The sequence below is a fragment of the Fusarium subglutinans genome (assembly GCF_013396075.1).
Source record: "Fusarium subglutinans strain NRRL 66333 chromosome Unknown NRRL66333_c0000038, whole genome shotgun sequence".
Classification (NCBI taxonomy): Eukaryota; Fungi; Ascomycota; class Sordariomycetes; order Hypocreales; family Nectriaceae; genus Fusarium; species Fusarium subglutinans.
Window position 1 is genome coordinate 171745 of NW_023502101.1, and position 23840 is coordinate 195584.

At 46.7% G+C, this 23840-nt stretch overlaps 9 protein-coding genes across 9 annotated transcripts; 4 read left to right on the plus strand and 5 right to left on the minus strand.

The window, feature by feature from the left end:
- Window positions 1–1613: 1613 nt before the first annotated feature.
- On the minus strand, window positions 1614–3097 carry FSUBG_4249 (sterol regulatory element-binding ECM22; the record flags this gene model as incomplete). Its single annotated transcript, XM_036682218.1, has 3 exons — window positions 1614–2717; window positions 2966–2993; window positions 3051–3097. 3 exons carry the CDS (start codon window positions 3095–3097, stop codon window positions 1614–1616), a joined length of 1179 nt encoding a protein of 392 aa, XP_036540262.1.
- A 594-nt stretch (window positions 3098–3691) lies between these two features.
- Window positions 3692–6825, plus strand: FSUBG_4250 (Rtm1p-like protein; the record flags this gene model as incomplete). The annotated part of the gene is made up of 3 exons (XM_036682220.1): window positions 3692–3863; window positions 3914–4604; window positions 4974–6825. 3 exons carry the CDS (start codon window positions 3692–3694, stop codon window positions 6823–6825), a joined length of 2715 nt encoding a protein of 904 aa, XP_036540263.1.
- Window positions 6826–7533: 708 nt separating this feature from the next.
- Window positions 7534–9467, minus strand: FSUBG_4251 (cycloheximide-inducible CIP70 (cytochrome P450 family); the record flags this gene model as incomplete). The annotated part of the gene is made up of 8 exons (XM_036682221.1): window positions 7534–7584; window positions 7642–8027; window positions 8082–8248; window positions 8299–8806; window positions 8880–8964; window positions 9016–9107; window positions 9160–9196; window positions 9246–9467. The coding sequence occupies 8 exons, from the start codon at window positions 9465–9467 to the stop codon at window positions 7534–7536; spliced, it is 1548 nt and encodes a 515-aa protein (XP_036540264.1).
- A 2201-nt stretch (window positions 9468–11668) lies between these two features.
- Window positions 11669–12391, plus strand: FSUBG_4252 (appr-1-p processing enzyme family; the record flags this gene model as incomplete). Its single annotated transcript, XM_036682222.1, has 1 exon — window positions 11669–12391. The coding sequence occupies one exon, from the start codon at window positions 11669–11671 to the stop codon at window positions 12389–12391; it is 723 nt and encodes a 240-aa protein (XP_036540265.1).
- Window positions 12392–14147: 1756 nt separating this feature from the next.
- Window positions 14148–15221, minus strand: FSUBG_4253 (GTPase-activating of the rho rac family (LRG1); the record flags this gene model as incomplete). The annotated part of the gene is made up of 4 exons (XM_036682223.1): window positions 14148–14228; window positions 14284–14695; window positions 14743–15140; window positions 15192–15221. 4 exons carry the CDS (start codon window positions 15219–15221, stop codon window positions 14148–14150), a joined length of 921 nt encoding a protein of 306 aa, XP_036540266.1.
- Window positions 15222–17145: 1924 nt separating this feature from the next.
- On the plus strand, window positions 17146–18060 carry FSUBG_4254 (alcohol dehydrogenase Bli-4; the record flags this gene model as incomplete). Its single annotated transcript, XM_036682224.1, has 1 exon — window positions 17146–18060. The coding sequence occupies one exon, from the start codon at window positions 17146–17148 to the stop codon at window positions 18058–18060; it is 915 nt and encodes a 304-aa protein (XP_036540267.1).
- A 592-nt stretch (window positions 18061–18652) lies between these two features.
- FSUBG_4255 (uncharacterized protein) lies at window positions 18653–21201 on the plus strand (the record flags this gene model as incomplete). The annotated part of the gene is made up of 3 exons (XM_036682225.1): window positions 18653–19149; window positions 19197–19405; window positions 19460–21201. The coding sequence occupies 3 exons, from the start codon at window positions 18653–18655 to the stop codon at window positions 21199–21201; spliced, it is 2448 nt and encodes an 815-aa protein (XP_036540268.1).
- Window positions 21202–22103: 902 nt separating this feature from the next.
- Window positions 22104–22679, minus strand: FSUBG_4256 (acetyltransferase; the record flags this gene model as incomplete). Its single annotated transcript, XM_036682226.1, has 1 exon — window positions 22104–22679. One exon carries the CDS (start codon window positions 22677–22679, stop codon window positions 22104–22106), a length of 576 nt encoding a protein of 191 aa, XP_036540269.1.
- Window positions 22680–23033: 354 nt separating this feature from the next.
- Window positions 23034–23483, minus strand: FSUBG_4257 (two-component response regulator; the record flags this gene model as incomplete). The annotated part of the gene is made up of 1 exon (XM_036682227.1): window positions 23034–23483. The coding sequence occupies one exon, from the start codon at window positions 23481–23483 to the stop codon at window positions 23034–23036; it is 450 nt and encodes a 149-aa protein (XP_036540270.1).
- Between the last annotated feature and the right edge of the window lie 357 nt (window positions 23484–23840).

A 23840-nucleotide genomic window follows, 5' to 3' on the forward strand; every position in this document is an offset into this window, starting at 1 on the left:
CGGACGGCGGCAGAAGAATACAAGATCGCTATAACCTCATCGTAGGGGATATTCTAGCCATGGATCCTGGCTACCTGTTCACTCAGATCCGAATCCACGGCTTACTTCACTTTCAGGGAATGAGCTTCGGCGAGTTTCAGGGATGGCTCTCGTATAACCCGAACGACATACGCCGGCGACTTTGGTAGAATTTGATCTCAATGCAGTATAGCGAGTTCGGCAAAAGCAGACACCATCGAAAGTGCAACTCATGTCAATTTAAAAACCGTGTTTTTACTGACGCGACCATTGCCAGCAATAGTGGCATGTATGGGACTAAACAGTTTCCCATCATTTCGATTGAAAACCATATGATCACATCCCCCCTCGATCGATATTTCCCTGGCGTGTTCGAAGTCATGCAACAAGGACGGCCATCCAACCGTTTTTATCAAGGCTTCCAGCAGCCTTGGACTTTGTGGATGGCTCGGTGTACTCGATGTGCGAGATGGCAGGAGTTAAGAGCATTTCGGTTCGGTGCGGGTGCCGGGCTTGGGTTTCAGGCATGGGAACCGACCATGGGGCGGCTTACTTGGGACGGAGTAATACTTTCGCAAGAGGTACTTGATAAGGCTTGCTGCAACGCATGCTTCATGAGACAGAATGGACGGCCCGCACTAGCCGAGTGTCTTGGCCGGTGGTTCGAATTCTTAGTGGAACAGCAACCCAACGATGTACAATCTGAGCTTCTTTACGAAGCAAAGAAGTTCATTGCAAACTACGGAGCAGTGGTTGATTCGAATAAGCTCACAGCATGGAATTAGCAAATCCTCGACATTGAAAAGCTTCGATCGGAGGGCCAGTCCCCGTGGCATTTATCCCCCTGTTTTCAATCCCTCTACAAAGACTGGTTCGATATCTGTGGGCAAGCCGACTTCTCCGATGACCCCAGAAGTCAAGCTCACATGCAAAGCGTATCGCAAACGCTGCAGCAGCACAATGAGTACCTCAAGTGGTTAGTGGGGTGCAGAGAGGAGATTGAGAGCAATCGTGATCGTTTGGTGAAGTGGGCCCTGGAAAGAGGCGGAGAGCCCTTATAGCGGTGCAGTTGCTGGTTTTCTATTAAGCGTTAAGCGTTGTATAATGGGTTTTCTCAATGCCTTGCCGCATGTCATGACTTTAGGTTCAGGGCGGGCTGAAAAGGCTCTTGTCTCCTGCTGGCTTGTGTGTAGCGAAGATCAAGACTGTAATTAATTAACTACCTGAGTCATGTTTTATGTCTCCTTGCCTCTATTCAGTTGTACATCCGACAGTGAAAACCGGCTGCACGCCAAGGACATTGAAGAGGCTGCTTGCGAGCTCGAGTTTCAACCAACTCAGATTGGGGCGCTGGCGCAACGGTAGCGCGTCAGATTCCAGCTATCAAGCACGGAGATTCCTGAAGGTTATCGGTTCAAATCCGGTGTGCCTCATTCTTTTTTCTTGCTTTTTCTCGTGTCCTTTTTAGTGTTGGAGTTGTGTGGATCTTCCTGTTGAGGTATGGTGTCGTATGTGGAGATTACAACCCTGGGACATGGGGACTAGAACCGCTGATAATTTAAATAACTAGCTTCCATTAGAATGGATATATGGCTTCACTTTTGTCGCATCATTCGTCGTGGATAATCTAGCCAGATATGCCACTCTGGTGCAAGATAGTCCACGATGAGCCCTAGCAAGTATACCCCTGTATCTCCAACCTGCCAGAGACTTCGTCCGTGGTGCAATAACAAGGCGTAATAGCCTAGCAGGATCAAAGCTTCTGGCCGTTTTGTAGCTAGCAAACTTGTCAGTCCTGGGGACGCTAGCATCGTCCATTGGAATATCATGCGATATCGACTGCCATCGTCCTCTTCGAACATGGCATCCAAACCAAGCTGGAGGTACTGTATTGCCTCATGGCAGACTTCTTTTTCTTCATTTGACAGAGCCGCTGAGTCATTGATGAGCTGGATTATGGGTTCGCAGTGGTTCCCTACGGGGTCTTTGGAGGATTGTCGGCTGCTCCATGACAGAACTGGTTCGAGCTCCGTGTTGAGGAGTAAAGGCCATGCGGAGACAGTTAAACGATACAAACCTCGGTTCATCTCGACGCACTGAATATAATGAGTAAGAAACCCATAAAGACCATCTGGAGTTCGGGTAGTCAAGGCGTCGGCGAGGAGGTGATGGCCAAGGGTAACTGAGAACAAGAGAATAGGAAGACAATTTGATGAATCAACCTCCCGTTTCGTAGAATTGAACAGAGAGACAGCTCGCGTCTGTAACTTTACAGCCTGATCCAAGTAACTTGCTGAACGCTCGGGACGAATAGCCGCTAGATGGCGTGCAGAAAATGCCAGCACTTGATGCAAAAGATACGGTGCCTTGACGCTCTCTTTAAGCCAGATATCAAGCATCTCTTGAGAATGCTCGACTTTATCACCAAGGCTGAACAGGTCTTTGCTTGTTATCCCATGGATGAAGAGCTCCATATGCTCCATGTTGACAACGCTATCAAAAGACGATTCATGACTGTCGGAGAGAGATGTCGCGCTTGTTGATATGAGGCTGGTGTCAGGGTTGAGGAGTGACCCTTCGCGAGATGATAATTCTGAGGTCGATGAGTTTGTGTCTTGTGGTGGTTGCAGGTCGGAGGCGAAACTGCACTCTCGGTTTGACATTGTGCAGAGGAGACATGTTGGACGGCCTTCATCGCACTGAACACGCGTGTTAGTCATGGAATAAGGGAAATGGTGAGTCAATGTGGGTGGTAAAGATTAAGCTCTAGGGGAGGAAAGAAAACTCAGGACCTTGATCCTAAATGATAAAATGGCTTAGGTAACTTTTTAGTATAACTTTACTAGATATCTTTTGCTAAGTTTATTTTTAATACCTTATGTTCAGGCCTGAGTTTTCTTACCCCCCGAGGAGCCCTCATATATCTTGAGTAATGGGCGAGTCGTACCTTGACATGACGTCGTTTGCTGATCAGACTGTGTCAGTTCAAGTTCCTTGATTAGGTATGGATCTAAGATGTTACGTCAACTTACCATTGTGCACATCCCTTCTTAGACTTTTTATGACTTCGGCGAAGCATGTTGAGTTGCACCAGAATGGAATTTTGGAGAAATAGCAGCGCGAAACAGTAATACTCCTTAGAAGTCTGGAATTAGGTGTGAGATTAATGAGCTGAGACAGGAATTCATCATTGAGGATTCGCAAGCAGTTAGCGAAGTGATCGACAGATAACCCTAGCAAGCCCAAAGCCTAGATCGCGCAGACTAGTCCAAACTCAGTAAAGCGCTTCATTGACCCCTGTTAGAAGCTTAGCTAACACGCGTGTTCGGGCTTTAACGTCCCGATCTTATCTCCAGCTTCAGGGTAATTTTGACGATTGGGTCTTTTTGAGGCGTAAGACATGTACGCAACACGCGTGTCAGCGGAGGATTTGCAGGTATAACTAGGGGCTTAAATGCAAGGGGTGATGGAAAGATTATATATATGTATGGCGTGATGGTGCTTTGGGCAATTGTATATCTATTCTCAACTTCCTGTAGAACAACCATTGCCATAAAACAGCCTTCCGAGAGGTTTTGTTATCGAACGAGCACAATTCATCCTGGCTCTCTCTTTTCGTTGTTTCGTCGTCCGATCATTCATAAGAATTTCTTTGAATTTCTTTCTCTCTAAAATGCCCGAGTTAAAGAAATACTTGGGTGAAGTTTATTTATGGCAATACGTCCCCAGTCTCGTCGGATCAGTCATCTTCACCCTTTTCTTCGCCCTCGCAACAGTGGCCGTTGGATATAAGATGCACAAGTCCAAGACACGCTTCTGTCTCCCTTTTTCCCTCGGTGGCTTCTGTATGTCTCCACATCCCCCAATCCTATCTACAACTCTAACTTATATGTAGGCGAAGTTCTGGGCTACTTCTTCCGAGCTCTATGCTACAACGCCACCGACTCCTTGCCTCTCAACATCATGCAGGCCCTCTTCCTCCTCCTGCCGCCAGTCTTCTTCGCAGCCACTTTATACATGGTGTACTCTCGTCTTGTACGGGCTATTGGTGGAGAGAGTTGTTCTCTCATCTCTGTTCGCTGGACGACTCGACTTTTCGTCCTTGGGGATGTCCTCACGTTTAATATGCAAGGGAACGGAGGTGGCTTGCTCGCGAATGATGATCTTGTTCACATTGGAAATATCATCGTTATTACCGGCCTTATCGCGCAAATCCTCTTATTCCTCGCCTTTGTAGCCTGCTGCGTTATCTTTCATCGACGATTCAGGGTTCATTTGAGGCATACTAGCATCCCAGTTTCGATCCGTTGGGAGGCATATCTAAACATGCTTTACTTCACATCAGCTCTCATTCTTGTTCGAAACATCTTTCGAGTCGTCGAGTTCGCCATGGACAAGGAGGGCTATTTGCAGCAGAAGGAATGGCCGACTTTTGTATTTGACTCGGTCCTGATGCTGTTGGTTATGCTCGCGTTTTATGTGAGATATCCCGACAATCTCGTGGTGAATTCGAGAGACTCGGCGATTGAGCTTGTGCCAAAGGATGAGCCTCGGGCTGGAGAACCTGGAGCTTCGAATCAGATGGAGTATAGATAGTGCTTCTAGCTCACAATTTAGACATTCTTCCATTTTTTCTTATGAAACATCATCATCATCATCATCATCATGATTTGTCTCAGCTATTAATAGTAGTCGTTTTTCTGGTAAGCGCTCGTAGATCCTGGCTGGTAAAAGGTCACCCAATAGACGCCGCCTCCGATTCAGCCATTTACCAGGATGCGCTGCGCAAGGCTGACTGCAAGTCTCAATCCAGACCAGCTGAAATGTTGTCCCCGCATCAGCACTTGGCCTCTTCAACTTCATCAAATGGACCCTCTATCTATCATCAGCGGCTGCGCTGGCCTCATAACAGCGATCGGCAGTTTGAGTATATCGATCAATACCTTTGTGCGCAGCTGTCGAGAGGCCCGCAGCGACTTAGACAGGGTATCGCGCGAACTTCATTCTCTCCAGACAGTGCTTGAGCTCATTGAAGAAGACGCCAAAGACGACACGAAGCCTTTCCCACCAACAATCCAACACCATGTGTCAGGCATTGTCACAAACTGTGGCTCCGTGGTTCTCGAAGTCGAAACGTGTATTAAAAAGTATGGGGATGGACGCATCAAGAGCAAAGCCGCTTGGGCGATCAATGGCCAAGGTGACATGGAGAAGCTGAAGTCCAGCTTGGAAGCTCACAAATCAGCCCTGGAACTGGCCCTCGACATGTTGTCTCTATCTCTCACGAAAGATATCAAAGCTGATACTACGGAAATTCGTAACGATACAGCTGCGATTAAAGACGACACAGAGTTGATCCTGCTGGAGATCGCGCAGCTTCAAGCTCGATTACCCGATACGGCTGCTGCTCCGAATGATTATATTCTCCAAAAGTTCTTGGAGGAGATGGCGACATATACCGAGACGACTCTCGATGCAAATGTGTCCTATAGTGATGGTACGAGATCTAGAGCTTTGTCTATCGTAGTTGAGGACAACGACAGCTCACCCAACTCTCCGCGATACGATCTACCGACCTCAGAACTCCAAGATCCTACCGCCTTGGTGGTTAGTCTGTCGCCGGACTCATCAAATCCAGAAGATGCCGCCAAGGACGGCAAATATTACCCTACTTATCCAGAACCTCACCGATACGCTCCCTGGCCGAGACCGGTAATGGAAGACATCCCCCTTCGCCCAAAGGGACCTGGTCCCGCATCTTCGTATCCCAATTACGCCTACGACAAAGAAGTTGCACTCGGCAGTGATCCTCAAGCCCTAGCATTGGATTCTAAGAATGGAGAAACGCAAAATCAAGTCGCATCTCTGCCCACGAGAGTCCAAGAGGAATCTGATGTTTCTGAATTTGCGTTACTAGACGCCTTCGATCCTCTATGGCGAGAGCGCTATGGCAACGATATCTGGACACTATCAAATGACGAGATTAGAGAGAACCAGGAGTTTGTCATCGGTTTTTTGAACCAACTTAAGAATGCTGAGATGTCACAAGTAAATTATACACCGTCAGCAATGAACAATAGCCGGGTACAGAGTGACCAAGCTCAGCCTCTGCCATCAATACGTGACTCTCAGCAAACGGATCCCCCCAGCTCGATTTCTCATCAATGGCCCCAACAATTGATGCCGTACATGGTGCCGACTAACGGACCGATTGCGAGAAAAGAACTCAATGCTGTCACATCACCGTCCAGGACAAAAGACCAGCCCAGCCAAGAAGGATTCCATATCGTGAGGTTCAGAGGCAATGTGGTCGTTGATCTACCAGTACCCGACGGGATCCTTGCCCGTGTTCCTCACTCTGCCCCCCCAGATCGAGACGAATTCACGCATTCGAGGTTCAGTTTTATTACTTGTCCGCCAGAGAAGTTTGGAGATCATAACTATACATTGAGAGCGACACTCTTTGCGAAGCCGCGGCAAACGAAGTTTATTTTAGTCGTCCAATTAAACCCTAACGACAAAGATTTCATACGGCGCTGGCGTCTAATTCACGATTCTATTGCATATACTCAGCAGCATTCAGATGGCTTTTGGAAGCGAGTTGTTGTTCATTTCCACCTCACTCATGGAACGGAATGGGGACCCCGTGACGTTGATCATCCATTAAGTGTGCTAGAGGCCATTGGTGGGAATCTGACACTCAGCGGCAAACTGACAGAAGTAGGCTCTAAGAATCGTGAGCCGATAGACAAGGATTCGTCAGCGATTGAAGGGCAACCGATTCATGCCACTATGTCAGAGGTATGATTTATCCCACAGGAGAGACTCGAAAACGTACGCTCACCCTCAACATAGTATACTGTCCTGCTACGCCAGATAGAACATCCACCCAGAGCTGTATTACCCGCGGAAGTCCCAATCCAAGTTGTAACTACAACGGCTCGTGTCCCAGAAGGCTACTATATTCACTGGTCTCATAAATACATCCCATGGACATGCGCCATCAACAAAGTCCTCCAAGCGGAACATGTCATAAATATGAGCGAAATCTCCGAAACCTTTTTATCTCAAACTGACTTTCTGTGGGACGTGTTAAGAAAAGATACGATTTCTCCTTTTATTAAATTTAAGCCGCTTCCGCAGTGGGATTTGGAAGTCCTCAGTTTTAACAGCCTAGCTGCGGAAATTCAGGCGGAGTTAAGGATAGAAAAAGTACCCAAGAAAAGGAGCTCTAGAGTGAGCAAGTGGTTGTTTTCACGAGGGACTTAGTAGCGATGAAGATGGACTATAGGCTGATGATATAAATACACGAATCATGGTGTTCTTTGACGTTTATCCATGTGAGAGTACCTTGAGAAATTGGGTTCTATGCCGTTATCAGAGTTTCCTAGCCACAGGTGTTCAATTACAGACAGTATATAAACCAAGTAAAAAACAAAGAGTGTAACCAAAACATCCCAAACATATGATACAGAAGAACATTGCCTCTTGTCCTTCCGCTCAGCATAAAAACTGTCAAACCTCGATTGACCTGAACAAGAGTTTCTTGGAAGGATCCGGAATCGACTGCAACCTTAATCAGTACACATAGTTGGCACTAAACATAATCATCTGTCAACTTACCATATGAGCAAACTCCATATTTGGGTATCTTTCAGTAGCATCGCCCACGTTCTTGACATCATACTGCAGCAAGGCATGTGCCAGAATCATCTTGATCTCGTTTGCGGCGAAGAATCTTCCAGGGCATGCATGTCGACCATACTCAAAAGTCAAGCTGCTCTGGTTCACACTGACAAACTGGTTGTTCGCTGCCTTCTCAACTGACCCGCCGTCCTTGGCTTCAGTGCGAAGTCTGTAGAACCTCAATGGGTCGAATTTCTCTGCGTTTGGGAAGACGTTGGAGTCGGAGCTGACTGCGACAGCAGGGATCTCAATTGTCACGCCGGCTGGGATGACCTGGCCGTTGGATAGAGTAAATGTTTCGAGGACCTTGCGTTGGAATGAGGCTGTAAAACTTATGTTAATGGCCCACGTGCGAAGAATATCGGGCTATGACTTACCCATCGTCGCCGGGTGAACTCGAAGTGTCTCCTTGAGAAAACTATCCATCTTCTTCATAGATTGCAGGACGTTGCTCGTGAACTGGCCACCGCTCTGCGATAATGCTTCCCGGACCTCTTCTCGAAGTTCTGTCTGAAGGTCTGGCAAAGCCGCCAAGTCGTAGAATCTGGTTTGGTTTAGAAACACAGACTAGTATAGGAAGGCAGGATCACTCACGCATTTGTGGCTGTCAGCGTTGTGGTATGAACAGCAGCAAACGTAAGGCCGAGCTGCACCTTGGCAAGGTTCTGACTATTCTTATCAGGGAACTTGTCCTTCCCGTCAATGAGCCACTGCAAGAAATCATCCGGCTTCTCATATGATGGATCATTCATCGCGTCGGTTCTGCTTTCGACCACGGGTTGGAGGAAGGCTTCGGCTTCAGCAATTCGCTGGTACAGCTTCTTCACCTCGGGAAGGCTTTGTGCTCGGAAATGTCGTAGCCAGGGGCGCATGTTCTGCACGGCACGCTGGGCGCCCATGACTTCCATGGTGTAGTTGATGGCAGCATCGAGATATTGCTCGGAGCGGCAGAGCTCAGGGCCGATGAACATACGGCCTGATACCATACCGACGATACGAAAAAGAGCGTGGTGGATGTTGACCTCTGTCCAGTCGTTGCATGATGGCATGGTGAGATTTATGGAATCTCTGACTTCGCTTGCGATGGTCAAACTCAGTCGAGCTGGACAATGTCAGAGCGGTTCTGCAGACGATCTGGAACTATCTGGGCTTTCAAATATCCGGAGGGACCTTACATAAGGATGGAGTCAATTCTCCTTTGATCTTGTGCGGAATAATGGGTACTGAGGTCTCGATCTTGGTGTACTTGGTCTCCATTGACTATTGACATGGTCAGATAAGTAAGTAAGCTCTGTCATCAGCTCTACGAACCTCATCAACGGCAGCCTCCATACTGAGAGTTGCATCAGGCAGCTTCTTGAGCTCAGGGAGAAAGTAAGGCGAGATGACAATGGTGGGAGAAGCTAGAGACATTAGCTTCAATAGGACTTGTGATACTAGGCAACAGATACATACTTCGCGATGTAGTTATCAGAAAAACGCCATCTTTGAACTGAAAGTTGTGAGCTGTGCCTTCATACCGACCTAAAGAGCGTTGTTACCTTTTGATACCCGGCTGAGTACAATTTCCTGGCTCCTCCCAAGTACGCTTGTCTGCGCTTCTCTGTGTTACCAAGCTCCTCACCAATGGTGGGGATGGCCCATAGCCGTAGTACGTTGACGACTCTTGGAGCGACAGCGGCTATAAAACAAGCAAATAGGGCAGTGACAAGTAGTGGCCATCGGTTGGCTACAAGATCAAGTAGGGATTGCGCGTTGCCCATTGTGAAAGATTTGAGTATGATGTGTTTAGAAAAATATTGTGCGTATGTAAGAAATGCTGGCGTTTGTTGATTTGGGTGTTTATGAGTCAGTACAAGTCTAATAGGAGCGAGGTCCAGATATTAATACCAGAAGCCACGACAGCAAATTGCGAAAACACGCGGCCAAAATCCGAAAATACACAGTCTCGGGAAGTTGTTTAATACCGACAGGCCCCTGTGTCATGATCGACACAACTACCGCGTAATAAGAACAACCCGATTCGCCTTTCCATCTCGCTGTAACACAGGAAGTTATGCGATAGCCACAAGCTCTACTCAAAGGAGTAAGCGGTCTTATGACACAGCTGTGGATACGCGTATAGCTGTTTGAAGTTGGAGCAAACCCAATCTTGCATTGCCTCGAAGCACAGACATGATAGCGGCCTGACAACTACATTAGATCTGATTCACGTGCTTCAATTAGCTTGTTTCATATCACAATTGCCCCTATTGCGTGGAGGGAGGTTCTATATCCGTACTTAGTGGTTATATACATTTAAGCTCGTGGAGCATTAATCATGATCGACACCGAGACCGAAACCGAGACCGACGAGAACGCTGCGCCATGTAACCACAATGCTGCTCACAAGCACGAATATAAAAGGCCAAGAGCTGCCGATCCCTCGGGAGTGAGCCTTGACCTCGTCATTTCAACTATGGATCGCCAACAACGCCCAACTTAGCCATAAGGGACAGCTAGGATCCTGCTAAGTATCCACACAGAGTCCCAGAGTGTACGAGACAGCCGGGATTTCAGATTTATACGTTCTCAATGACAATCATCACTCACGTATTGTTCCTTCAATGGAAGACTCTCGCCAGATTCCAATGATCCAACCACATCTACCTGAGGCGTGCCACAGGGCACAGGCAGAGAAGAGCTGACGCATGTATGCAAATGCCGCGTTGTACTACAACATTGAGATTATTGGGCTCAAAGAAAAATGATGATCCACTATCGGAAACAGCCAAATGCACCGGCAGACACCCTTCGTACCACATACAGGGAATCTTCCAAAATCCCAAAGATACGTCGACGGTACTATTGGTCTTGTGATATCATCAGCCTGCTATCAGTCTTTCTTAGCAAGCGAAGTTTCAAGTGAAAGGCATCGTCCTGTGGGCTTCTTCGTTCCCTTCACCCGGACTGCAACACTCTGATCAACAGCTTAAGTCTATCTTTCGACAACGGACAAACAAACTTGATCGCACAGAGACAGGGCTAAAGATGTGAAACATCCGAGCAGATGGCCAATTATACTCGTGGACGCTCTCGGAAGTGTTTCGTGCTCGTATTTTTAACCAGAAGGGGGCTAGGCGATCTGACTCGCGATGGCTATATCGGTTTGACGGGCGAGATATCGTAGAACTTGATGCGATTCAGGTTATGTCTTATCTCAGAACAGACGGATGTGACGAATTATTTCTTGGCTAATAACTTATTAACCTAATACAAAATAAGAGTAGAATGTGTAAGATGCAGTTGCAGCATGATATACCTGTGGGTACTACTTTCAAATATATATAAGCAGTTTGATCTAACAAACTGTAGTTTAGACTACGTCCATTTCTGCACCTCTTTCGTGCATTTTGGTGTATTGACTATATTGGAAAGCGGTTAGTAGAGGGTATTTCGGGACTTTTAGCTGCGTATTGGGCAAGTTGGCTTCCTAAGCTGGAAACAAGTGATGTCCAGCAATCGATAGAATAGTGAATAGTTCTTGCAGTAAGCATGATGGCAGTGGAGCGGTTCCTTTTGCTCATCATTTGATGGTAACAGCAATTACATCTTTGCCGAATGATATCTACAAAGAGTTACTAAATTATTTTTGGGAGCGTTTCTTAAGCTTATCCTCTGTGCCATATATATACGAATTTTACAAAGTACCTATATATAATTATAGAAGATTTTATATATTTCATCCTCTTTACAGTAGTAATCCGTAATTCATATCCGAACCAAGCCTCAGCCTCCTGCAGTTTATCGTCCACTTCTCCCACTATGTCGGAAAATCCACGGTCAAGGTCATCCTCTCAAAGCTGACAATTATGTAACCCCGCTTCAGTCATGTCATCTGACGACGAAACCCCTACGAGTTGATATTTCTCAGTATCCATCTCACTTTGTTACTTGTATCTTGCAGTATCACGCACATCCAAAGATGTCTAGGATGGCCACCAAAACCCCTCATATTCCCCACATCCACCTCCTCTGCATGGAAGAACAATTCAGCGATGCCTTCAACGTTGCTCGCAAGCGCCGCAAACTGCCCGACTCCGTCTCAATCGAGATTCATAATTGCGCTCTCTCCCAACTTTCAAGCAAAGTCAAATTCGACACCGTCGTTTCACCCGCCAATTCCTACGGTCGCCTTGACGGTGCGTTTGACGATGCTATTTCTCGACAGTTCTCACCCCGCGACGATTACCATGCTCTCACCGGCGTTGCCCAAGCTCAGCTGTACAAGACCTGGCGTGGATTTGCACCGCCGGGGACATGTACTTCGGTAGAGATTCCAAAGGAGTTTGAAGCGCGATCGCGGAATATCTATGGGACACGACGTGTTGCGCTTTGTCCAACGATGCGGATGCCTGCTGACGTGAGATGGGATAAAGAAGTCATTTATGAGTGTATTTGGAGTTTGCTTTGTGCGATCGATAATCATAATCGCGATGCTTCTGAATATGATCAGATTCAGAGTGTTCTTATGACACCATTGGCGACAGGTGTTGGAAGGGTGAGTCCGGAGAAGTGGGCTTTACAGACTGTTCTGGCTTTGAAGCATTTTGTTGAGGCTTCTGAGAATCCGGAGAAATGGAGCTCTTTGCAGTGGGCTGATCTCGGCAGAACTTGTGCGGAGACACAGCTAACTTGGGCAAAGTAGTATGTCCGATTACCGGTTATTTATGTGAACATATGTTATTAATGAAGGCCAATTCAGGATTGACGGAGACCGTAATACAACTTTCATGCGGTATTTTCTTTTATCAACTGTGTCGCGGGCAAGACTCGCGGAGGTCTGCTGCCTACAATTATCTCATATTCCACTCTCATCTCGCCTTTACACAAATTGTGAACACGCAATATTGCCTATAGCCAAAATCACAGGATAGCTGTTTTATTATATAAAATAGAAAAGGAAATTTAATTTTTATTTTTACACCTTATTCAGCAGATTTTCCCCCACCTCCTGATTTCACGCTTATCCCATAATTTTGCTGCCCTCTTTAGGTAGGGCTCTTATTCACCCAGATCCACGAGGATAAGCTCGCTGTAAGATCTCTCAGGATTAAAGCAGACGTACCAGCTCCGCCATATCTCGTAAAGAGCGATATCATGATAATGAATGACATAAAAGTCACCCTTCTTCCATTTACAATGGATACACGACGATGTATTATCAACCACGACACCTGCCGATTTATGCGGACAGGGCATGGAGTGACAAGACTTATGCACCTTTCGATATGGATGCGAACGCTCTGAAAGCACATTCCCCGTGATTTCCCGATGGCATATTATGCATATCCAATTTTGTTCAGCATCTCCAGTCGGTATAGGGTTGTAGCGACTTTCCAACTTGTGAGGCCAAGAACTTGAGTCTCCTAGGGTTTTTATGAGCCCATCGAGCGGTTCATGTTCAACGTCCCACGAGGAATCGTTGACCAGTAAACATCTAAGAAAGCATAAGCGTAGTAGGGGCTTAAGGAGGTCTGATACGCATTGGGCGATGGCTCTGGGAGATGTCTCCAAGCCTCGTGCATAGCGATTTAGGTGTTTCAGGAATGCGGACGTAAAAGCTCCCACTTCGCCTTTATCAGAACCTGATAAGGAGGCATTAGAACTGATATAAAAAGTTGGAAACCCGTTCTTACCAAGTTTACCATCCGGGGTGGCTTTCGAGGTAGCTTTGAAGAGACAGGAGAGCCTGGTAAGTATACCTTCGAATTGTGCATCGCTCTCTCCAATCGTCACCACCCTACTCTCTTTTAGGCAAATCGTGAGTGAGTCTCGGAACTCATTGATGTACCTCCATCCACAAAGGTAGATATCATTAGCGCGATTATCATGTAATTGCTGATAGAAACAACTCAGGCGTTTTAAGGACTTGTCTTGAATGGAGGCGAGGTAAAGGCGGCCGTTGGAAGATACTGGCAGTACTAATCCCCACGATAAAAGCTCGAAACAGAAGGTGTGCCATTTGGCTCTCTCGTCGTCCTTTTCGCTGTATCTTCCCACGATTGGAAACTTGCAGGCATGGCAGTAATATGCAGCTTCTCGACAAAAGTGTAGCATGCAGTATATACCGCTGTTTTGCTGATAAGATTCACTTTCTTTAGCGAAAACGATATCGCATCTATCACAGGTAAAATGGTATGGGTGGTACCGACGATTAAGTGTTGTTAAAAAGTTACCTATAATGGGTTGCTGGCACTTGAAGCACTGAATGTCCCGTCGTCGAACGTAGTCGTCCTCACATAGTGGTTTTGACGGAATGCCGTTTTCCTCTTGCGGTAGGTGACAGCCGCTTTGGAGAGAGACTCCACAGTCCTGATTTGTTACTATAATCTCATATATATGTGACGGTCTGAGTGTAGTGCTTACAGAGCATTTGAAACAACCGACATGCCATGTCCCCCCTAATACCCGTAAGTGATCCTTTGAAATACTCCGGAGACAACCGTAGCAAGTAGTTGTGCCAGCGAGCAGAACAGGTCGGACTATTTGAAAGTCTATCCAGTTGCCGGACTCTTGCTTCCGGAACGATGGCCTCACGAAATCTTTGGTGTTTGAAACTACCTTCTCTCGTGAGTCTCTCTTTAGAGAAGTGGCGTTCTTCTGTGATTGCACTGGACCTTTATCCACCTCTTTTACCGTCTCCGTATCAGAATCCCCATCTTCGACATGAGTGGGCCGGCTCTTACTCTGAGCTTTAACAAAGACGCGTCTGTATGCCTTACTGTTGATAACGAGATCGTCGAACTCAAAATCGAGCTCAGAGGGTGCATTACCGGAAACGGCCTCGAGGTGAAAGAAACTAAGACTAGCAGCATCGTTATCGAAAATTGACTCAGAGCCCATCTTGACGCTCGGGTTGCAAGATCGCAGGGATTGTGCTTCTGAAGCAGCTGCCTTCATCTTCGGCGCATTCTTTCGAATATCTTTCTGGATATTGGATAAAGTCTCACTTTCTATATCAGTATGCAGATGAAGATGAATAATTCTCAGACTTACAGTTCAAGGAGATTTAGAAGAAAGGTTATGGATGACTGCTGCGCTCTGAGAGCACCCAAAAGTTCTTTCAAGCGGTCCTGGTTCCAGATAAACTTGATCTTAGCCCAAATTCCTGGATTTTTGGATCGAAGACTTCGTGTTTCTGCCTCGAGGCAGCTGAACACAACCATGCATCCAGTCAACGCTGTTTCAAAAGCCGTCCAGATCTCTGTTTTCGATGCCCATGCTTGTGAGAGGTCATCTCTTCGTAGGATCTTCATTTGAAGTTCTGACAGGCCGATACTAATTATTGTTGATTCGGAACATATCATGGCGATGACTGCTGGGACGTCTTGATACTCGCCAGCGAGATCGTGGAGTTTTTTACAGGTTGAAAGGCATGTCGCCGTCAATCCCACCTAAACAGAGATTAGCTTCTTGTGGTTGCATACCATGGTAGCGCAGTTTACCACTGAACTCGCAATAGACAGCGGATCCATCGTCAAATGTCAAATATTTGGTTCCAATCATCAAAACTGTGAGAAACAGCGAGTGAAAAAGAGATTAGAGGTTTGAAAAAGTGAGGGGTTACGTGTTTTTTGTTGAAACGAGGCTCTCAGTGAGAGCCTACGGAGCTGAGCTGATGGTGTGTGCACAGCCTCATTAGACAGCCCCAGGTTCCAAAGTGGCTGCCAAGGCTGACTTTGGATTTCGCAGTTGACATAAAGATTAATATTCATAAAATGAAGGTGTTACATCTGGCGATATTTATTTTAACATAACTAAAACCCTTATTCGTCGTTATTATGAACCATGAGCTGAGTAATGATAACCTTCATTTCCATTCCAGGATATGCCGCCAGATGGAACTCAATCACCTGATCATCTCCATCGTTATCCTTCCCCTTATACCTATCTCTCAAGATTATACTATTCCCTTCCCTGGTAACAATGTCAAGGCCTGTTTTGCAGAATCAGATTCGACGACACCAGCCTTGAACCCTCCCATATACGGAGCATCAAGTCCCTATCAAACAATAAGTTCTGGTTGATGATTTCTTTGCAGGGCTACTTACGATCGCGAAATAAGACCGATGAGTTTCATCTAAATTTGCCGAAAAGGAGAGGCCCGTAGATGCCCCGGCCCGATCGTGATACGCAGTGAAAGTCATTTGTCCATAGGGGCCGACCGACTGAGGCGCCATAAGGTACCTTCCCGTATCTAAAGAGCTATTCTCGAGGCGAATCTCGAACTGGGATGGTGCATTGATACCAACGACGCTTCATTTTGATCTCATGCGAAGGGGGAGGGGGCATAGCTCCCAGAGTCTATAGACAGTGAGTAGAAAGGACTTCAATGCAATTTCAATGATGCATACATCTTTCACTTTTGCAGCCAACTTCGCTGGATTATCAAGGACAGTGTTGATGTCGATGATAGCCATCTTGGGTGTTAGAGAGTGGATATAGAATATGTTAAGTATCTGTGGAGTAAGTTGAAAGCCAGAGGAATAAGCATCCTCACACGTAATATCATATACCTCCTTTTATACCTTTTGAGCATTTTAAATTCTTTGCATCTAGATCTTCGATTTGTATAAACTATTGAACCTTAAGTTCTTAGCTTCCATAACTGAACGCGGGGTCAGACCATACCAATGAGCATTTATCCCAAGAATCCATTCTTTATGTAGTGGTTGTGTATCTTAAGTGACCAATTATCACATTCATGGTCATATGCTAGCAGAGTATTTTCTCTCCGTTGTGGTTGCTTTTCAGATGTTGGAGTTAACACTCTTCAGGATATCTGATCTGGCTAGAGAGCGCGGAAAATTGACCCAATACTAGTGACGGACTATCATTCGACTACAATCCCAGCCGCAGACGTATACCGTCAAATGAGAGTTAGCTAGCTATCTGGCTATTTGAACGGTAGCTCCCGGCAAAAAGGTCTAGCCTGATGATCGGCTTTCATCTACTAGTTAGGCGTGGTGGTAGATCACTGAGACAGCAACCTCACTAAACAGGCATAACTAAACATAAGTTGTTCATTATGCATAAAGTAACTGTCTTTCGAGCCAACACAATGCCCGGAATTAACTGATACTTGGCAGCCAAAAGGATTTAAGCCAAGCGCTCAAGGCGGGGGCTCAATAAGGTCGATGATTGGCTAGCTCGCATTTCATTGTCTTTGATTGGATGCCCAAGCACGACCTTCATAAAGTTCCTATCTTATGATGGACCAGTATTTATTGAAACGCGCTGTGTCTTGTTTTTCGGGTTCATACTATTCTTAAGTCTGGATCCTTTAGACATATTTAAACTCGGGTATAGTCACTGATCTTCTAATTTACCTCCTCCATACCAAGCTTACCAGCTTACACAAACGAAACAGCATTATCAAAGATCATACTTCCAGTCATAATGTCTACAGAGAAAACATATCCTTTTGACCCAACCAAAGATATCCCATCCCTCGCCGGGAAGGTCATCTTCATCACCGGCGCAAACACTGGCCTCGGAAAAGCCACTGCCATTGAACTGGCCAAGCACTCTCCTGCTCATGTCTATATCACCTCACGAAACCCTGCCAAGGGGAATGCTGCACTTGAGGAAGTCAGAAAGACCGCTAGTGAAGGCACAGAGGTCTCTCTTATAGAGCTCGATCTCTCCAGTTTCGAAAGCATCAAGTCTGCAGCTGCCGAGTTCCTCAAACAGGAGGACAGACTTGACGTTCTCTTGCTGAACGCTGGAGTCATGGGCGTTCCACCCACCCTGACTAAGGATGGGTATGAGATGCATATGGGAACTAACCATCTAGGGCATGCTTTGATTCTCAAGCTTCTCAAACCAGCCCTTGATAAGACTCCCGATGCTCGTGCTATCCATCTAAGCTCTGCTGGATTCCGTCACGTCGGACCGGCAGGCATTGAGTTTAATACTCTGAAGTCAGCTAAGAGCGAAACGGCTTTGCCTTTTCGATACGCTCAGAGCAAGCTCGCTTGTCTCCTTTACGCAAGAGAAGCAGCCAAGCGATATCCCTATTTCAAGAACATCGCCATCAACCCAGGCGAGGTTCAGACAGAGCTTTTTACTCGTGAGCCAGGAGATGACTTGATGAAGCACTTACAAGAGAATGTGGCCTCTAAAGTTGCAATTCCTATCACAGAGGGTGTCAAGAATCATCTTTGGGCTACTACGTCACCAGATATTGAGAATGGGGAGTTTTATGAACCTGTTGGAAAGACTGGTGGGTTGGAGGGACATGGGCTGGATAATGAGATGGCCAAGAAGCTTTGGGATTGGACGGAGGAGCAGCTGAAAGATCAGGTGTTGTGATTCGGTATTGTTTCATCCCTGTCATCCAATCATGGATGAACTATGGCACATCTCATCGGCGTGAGCCTTGGCCGACTACAAAGATCCCGTGCCCACTGAGGGAGTTCATATCTGTGTAACATACACCGGGGGCCAGCGTAATGCATTTAACTTCTCTCTCAATTGCCATCCAAGAGATTAATATTATCTCCATTTCCCTTTAGTTTCGCAATGTAATATATCAAAGACTCCTTTATTCCGTCTATCATCTTTTGCAACAATATATCATATCCGCTGCCTACCGTAGGGGGGAGTACGGGAAGCGAATCTTTGGCAGTCCCTGTAATTTCTTTCCTAGTCTTGCAACCTTCATAATGTCCTTTGTTCCGAGCCTTATCTATTTTTAGTCTTGTCTTATATGCTATGATGCAGTGGCTGAATAGTCTACGGTGCTACATTTTGAGGCCTTCCACCTTAGCGCCAGCCTCGTCAAAGTACCGATCAGCTCAAAAGCAAGGCTCCCAGGTTGAATTGAGAGCCATGTTCTCACTGTATCCTTTATACCTCAGATGATTTTCAGTTACCACCTTGACACCCTCGTAATACCAGCACCATGTCGCAGTACGAGTTGCACAACTTATCATCCCAGCAGAATCTCACAGCAACTCATGATGGCACGGGTATACAAACCAACAGATCCTCGTCTGCTAAAACTGACGGGTTCTTCAAAACTTTGTTCAGGACAATCGGTCTCAAAGTCATTACATTCATTCTTAAGTCCAATCGGGAGGAGAAGCCCAAGGTTCTCATCAAGAAATCGCGTCGCGTTGCAATCGCGCGATGTGCAGTTCATGTGATACCTGCGTTGCTGACTATTGGACTTAGCGTGGTAAACTTTGTCGGTTTCTTCATCGGGGGAGAGCTGCAGGGCAAACAGAACGACGATTCTTTCAAACTAGGTCTTCTCCAAATCGCAACAAAAGTACAGGAGCTTCTTATCGTGGCAAGCATTGGGACTGTAATCTTCCACTGCCTACGCTCCGAGGTCATGTTTGGTCCTGGACTACCGCTTGGTTTTCTTGTTTCTGGGTACTCGTTCTCGTCCATCTCGTATGTTCAAATGCATGGAAGTATGGTGCTTGACTAATAATCGGTAGCTACCTTTTGTCGCCCGAGTTCTTAGGCGGGCTCAAGCAGAGCTGGGCCCAGCCCATGTCAGCGAGAGACAAGTTCAAAAGGAGATGCTTTGTCGCTCTGATCATCGTTGGCTGCTTGCTTGCCCTTCTGGCTGCACTGGCAACCGCCGTACTAATGATCCCAAGAGTTAAGGACTGGAATATTGGCGGTGGTATATATTGGCTTACCGGTAGGCTCTCTACGTACCTTACTAAGTGATACATTACTGACACTCGTCATTCAGGAGACAATGATACGCTCTGGCCCAGAAGTATAGATGCCAACTACTACGCCGGTATTGACTGCGCCACCGATGCGAATCCTTTCCTCAGCCCCCAATGCCCATCTTCTGGATACATGCCATTATTCCACCACTTTGATAATTGGTGGATTTTACACGAAAGGGCCATTGACCATGAGGTACTAGACCCTTTTCTACGCAAGACTCTATACACGAGGCCTGCCCTCATCAAGGAAGCCAACACTTGGGCATTTACGGCTCACCACGCCACAGCTGTCCTTCAAGACGCTGTGAGGGGAATGCACTTCAAGGCCGTGGAACATCTCAGTCGCGAGTTCCCCTCCCGTAAGCCCTTCCCAAATCACCTTATGTGGGCAAGCAAGCAGAGGTACGAGGTTCAGACTCATGTTCCTGCCGCCAGAGTTCTTTGCAACGCCCATGACATGACGAACTTGAACGGAAATGATCTGAGGGTCCGGTTTCCACATCCAGACAGCATAGACTCGCATTACGAAGAATATAAACCAGTCTCCGGAGACGAAATTCCGGCCTTAGTAGAGATTGATGTCCTAGACGACGTGAGAGATCATCTTGTCAGGAGAGGGGTAATTCGCAACCTCAGCAGCTCTCTGAATGACTCTATGTTTACAGACACCCGACCAATCATCATAGCACCTGTAGATATCTGGCCTGCGACCAACGCCTCCCTCGGTATGGTGGTTCTCTTGGAAAATACGTGGAACACGACAGTAGGTCCTCGATATACGACGAATGTGCTGGTTTGCTCTATCGATGCTCGTTGGGCTAAGGCCAAGTCCGTTATGTCTGGACTTTGGGATCAATGGGTACCGCATGAGTACCATGCCGGCCGGGTATTGAATTTGGTTGAGACTGAGCTGGAGCTTCAGTCGAAAATCGGCTACCTTCGTGTAGCACCTCCCAAGAACGATTCCTTGAAATCTATTAGGATGAACACAAATTGGTATGAGATGCTATCGCCTCAATTACCTGACGCTTTGCCCAGCGGTTTGAAACAGCTTCCATTCATCGGAACAAAGATGACAACTCTCGAAGCGTTATTCGCTACTATTTACCATGTAAACCTATCTCAAATGGCTTCCTTCGAGAGTGTCATAGGAGCTGCGGTTGTTGAAGGGCTTTCGCGATGCGGTCTAGACGGGAACGAGAGACAGCTTGAGATCTTTCTTGACGTGGCAGTTAATGAATCTCTAGCCCGGAAACTTGTCCGTCCTGGTGACCCCAAAGAGTATTGGCCAAAACCCAAAGAGCCTAGGCAGGAAAGGCTTGTGTTACAAGCCATATACACAGGTTACGTTATGACATGCGATAGTTGGTTCGACTGGATCGCCAACATAGAGCTCCTGCTTTACGCTGCGATTGCTCTGTCGCATTCGGTATATATTTCATGTAAGGGACAGACAAGTGGCGCATGGGATTCGATTCTAGAGCTCGTTGTCCTTTGCCAAAATTCGAAGCCACCCCCGAGACCAATTTTGGCTAACACTTCAGCCGGTGTGCACTCTTTCAAAACTGTCAGGTCTATGGCTTGGGTTGAGGTATCAGAAGATACATCGGCTACCACCAGCACTGATGTCCCCGTGACCGGAGGAGAGCTTCAACTTCGAATTGGCGATGGTGAAGCACAACGAGATGAGGGCCTTAAGCCAAGGGTAGGGGCGGCGTACGGGGTCTCTGTTACAGGCTATCAAGCATTGTCCTCTTGACTCTTGAAATGGAGGGGCATCTACAGATTATTCTTGAAGAACGAAATGGAAGCTTCTTCTTAAAGCTGACATTTCTTATGTCCCAGGGAGAGGTGTCACGACAATGTTTGGGTGATGAAGCTGTCGCTGGAAACTGGCAGTTCGATTTTTAGGCCCTTGTTTGTATGTGTTATTTACAGCTGAGAATTGTTGCTGAGAGCTTAAATCAGCAGACAAAACTTAGGGTCTTCAATTCGAGTCATTTTACGTTCCGAAGCTAAGCTCATCTTTTCAGCGTCGCTTGCTGCATTGAGTCTAGATGACAAAAGACAGCCTGAAGTCGGAGCGGATAGGAAGACCTGGTCTATAGCAGTAATTTGCGTGACAAGATCGACAATGTCATCTCTTTCGGACATGACGGACCAGTCGTCGTAGAGAAATATGAGCCTCGGCGGTTGCTATGAGTTCTTAAGAGGTCTAGCCTCGTTCAACCCAACGACTCTTCACAAGTAACGATTGTGGCTCGTGAATGTTGGTCCCTGGCGGAACATTTGCTAAATATGTGTGGCGTGTTTCCGATCGCTCTGGCCATTGTTTATTCTACATATCTTGGAGGCAACTTCTTGTCCTGCAATGCATGTATGGGAAAGGATCACATATTTTGGGACGTTGTGATCCGTGAACTCCACCACGGCGAGGATGTTTGCATCTAGAAGACTCATTGCGAATTCTGAAGCAATAGGGGAAAAGACAAGGTATGTGATGAAATGCGGCGTCAGGAATCTAAAGGTAATTTTTCTTTTTTCTTTTAGGAGAGGAGGAAGCTTGTAGAAGTGCAATTGATCTAAATAGGCATGGGTGATAAATAAACGGCTGTAATTGTCAGCATGGGCAACGGGCCTTCTATAGTATCCATATTCATCCTAGTTGCCAAGGAATTTATAAAAGAACGAACAGCCATGCAAATGTCCATCTGCACTCTCAGCATACTGCGGACAAACACCCCATTCCGTATACCCAAGCTTCAAGTAAAATCCCCTCGCCGGAGTATCCGAAGCTGTATCCAACAACACCATCTTCTTACCCAACTCCTCCTTCGCGAATCTCTCCGACATCTCCATCAGCTTCCTTCCCAATCCATGACCTCTTTCCCCTGCGGAAACCAATAGCTTGCCGACTTCGACCTTGTGAGCGTGGGTTTCCTTAGGATGAGTCACGAGCGAAATTGTTCCCACTGCGGTGGTGTCGCGGGCGAGCACAAACAGAGTAGCTCTGGGGTTGAGGCCGAATAGTTGAGGTGATTGGGAGGACCAGAATTCTGTGGCTTTGGTGGTGGTAAGAGGTGCGTGAAAGCCGATTGAGGATGCGGATGGATCATCGTTGACGCAAGATAGAAGTAGTTGAGTGAGTGAAGGAGTCCATCGTTCTAATTCCTCAGGACTAGTGACTTTATGTAAGGTGAAGCCTGTTGGGAAATCGGGAGCAGCTGAGGAGCCCATGGTATTAATAATTCAGTAAATTGAAAATAGTTCAAGTTTGATATATACGGTACAATTGTCCTAACGGCTTACTATAGATATAAAGTTCATAATTGTACGCATGAGTCATTGGTGGATAGTGACCGAGCTAAATTATGTGATAAAATCACTTATCTCTTATTCTCTTTTCAGAATGCGAGGCTCGGCTATCTTCGGAGATCCGTGCCGAACAAGATATCCCGTAACTTGTTGGTTACTATTCTGAGGCTGATCGTGGATAAACTTGCTACCATGAATCATGACTTAATAATCGTGATTCACGCCCTCCGCACGACATCGGCGTCTCAAAGTCAATTATCCCGCGATCCCCGCTCTTCAAACCGGCCAAGTGTTGACAAGTTCCCGAAGACCCTCCAATCTAACCGGCTTCTTGAACGTCGTGTTCATTCCAAAGTCATCAATCATTCGCCGATTCTCACTCTCTGTAGGGTCTGCCATAAGTCCGATGATGATAGCAGGCTGAAGATTGTTTTCGCGCTCATGCTGTCTTATGAGAAGTGAAGCCTGCATGCCGCCCATGACAGGCATGGAAATATCGAGCAGGATCAATTTGCATTCCTCAGGGTGCGACTTGTACAGGTCGACGACTTCTTGGCCGTTCCAAGCGATGTTGTATTTGAGACCGAGTCTATCGAAGTGGTGCTTCATCACTTTCATGTTGACTTTGTTGTCGTCGACTAAAAGGTACTTGGCGTCTTCAACCCATGCGTCCAATTCCTTAGGACCTCCCGAAGAGGGGACAGTTTGGGCCGAAACATCTGACATTTTGTTGTCTGTTTCACTCATTTTCGCTGGTACATATATCTGCTGATTGTGATTTGACGCGGGGTCTTGTGCTGTACGCGTCAGCATCCAAGCTTCAAACTTAGCGACAGTTTGGTGGCTTGAACGGACCGGGTTGGATCAAGATTTATAGATAAAACTCAATGATAGACGAGACAGAGATGAGGTACGAGGAAAGTGGATGAGATTGAATGAGTGGCGGCCTCTTGACATTTGGTGTCGTTGCATTCAAGGGTTGACTAAGCCGTCGTGGAGCCTGAAGGATTATATCTGGGTCTTGAACGCATTGCGATCAGCAGTGTCAGTGGGCCAGCAAGATTGTTAGTGTCTGCCTCGCAA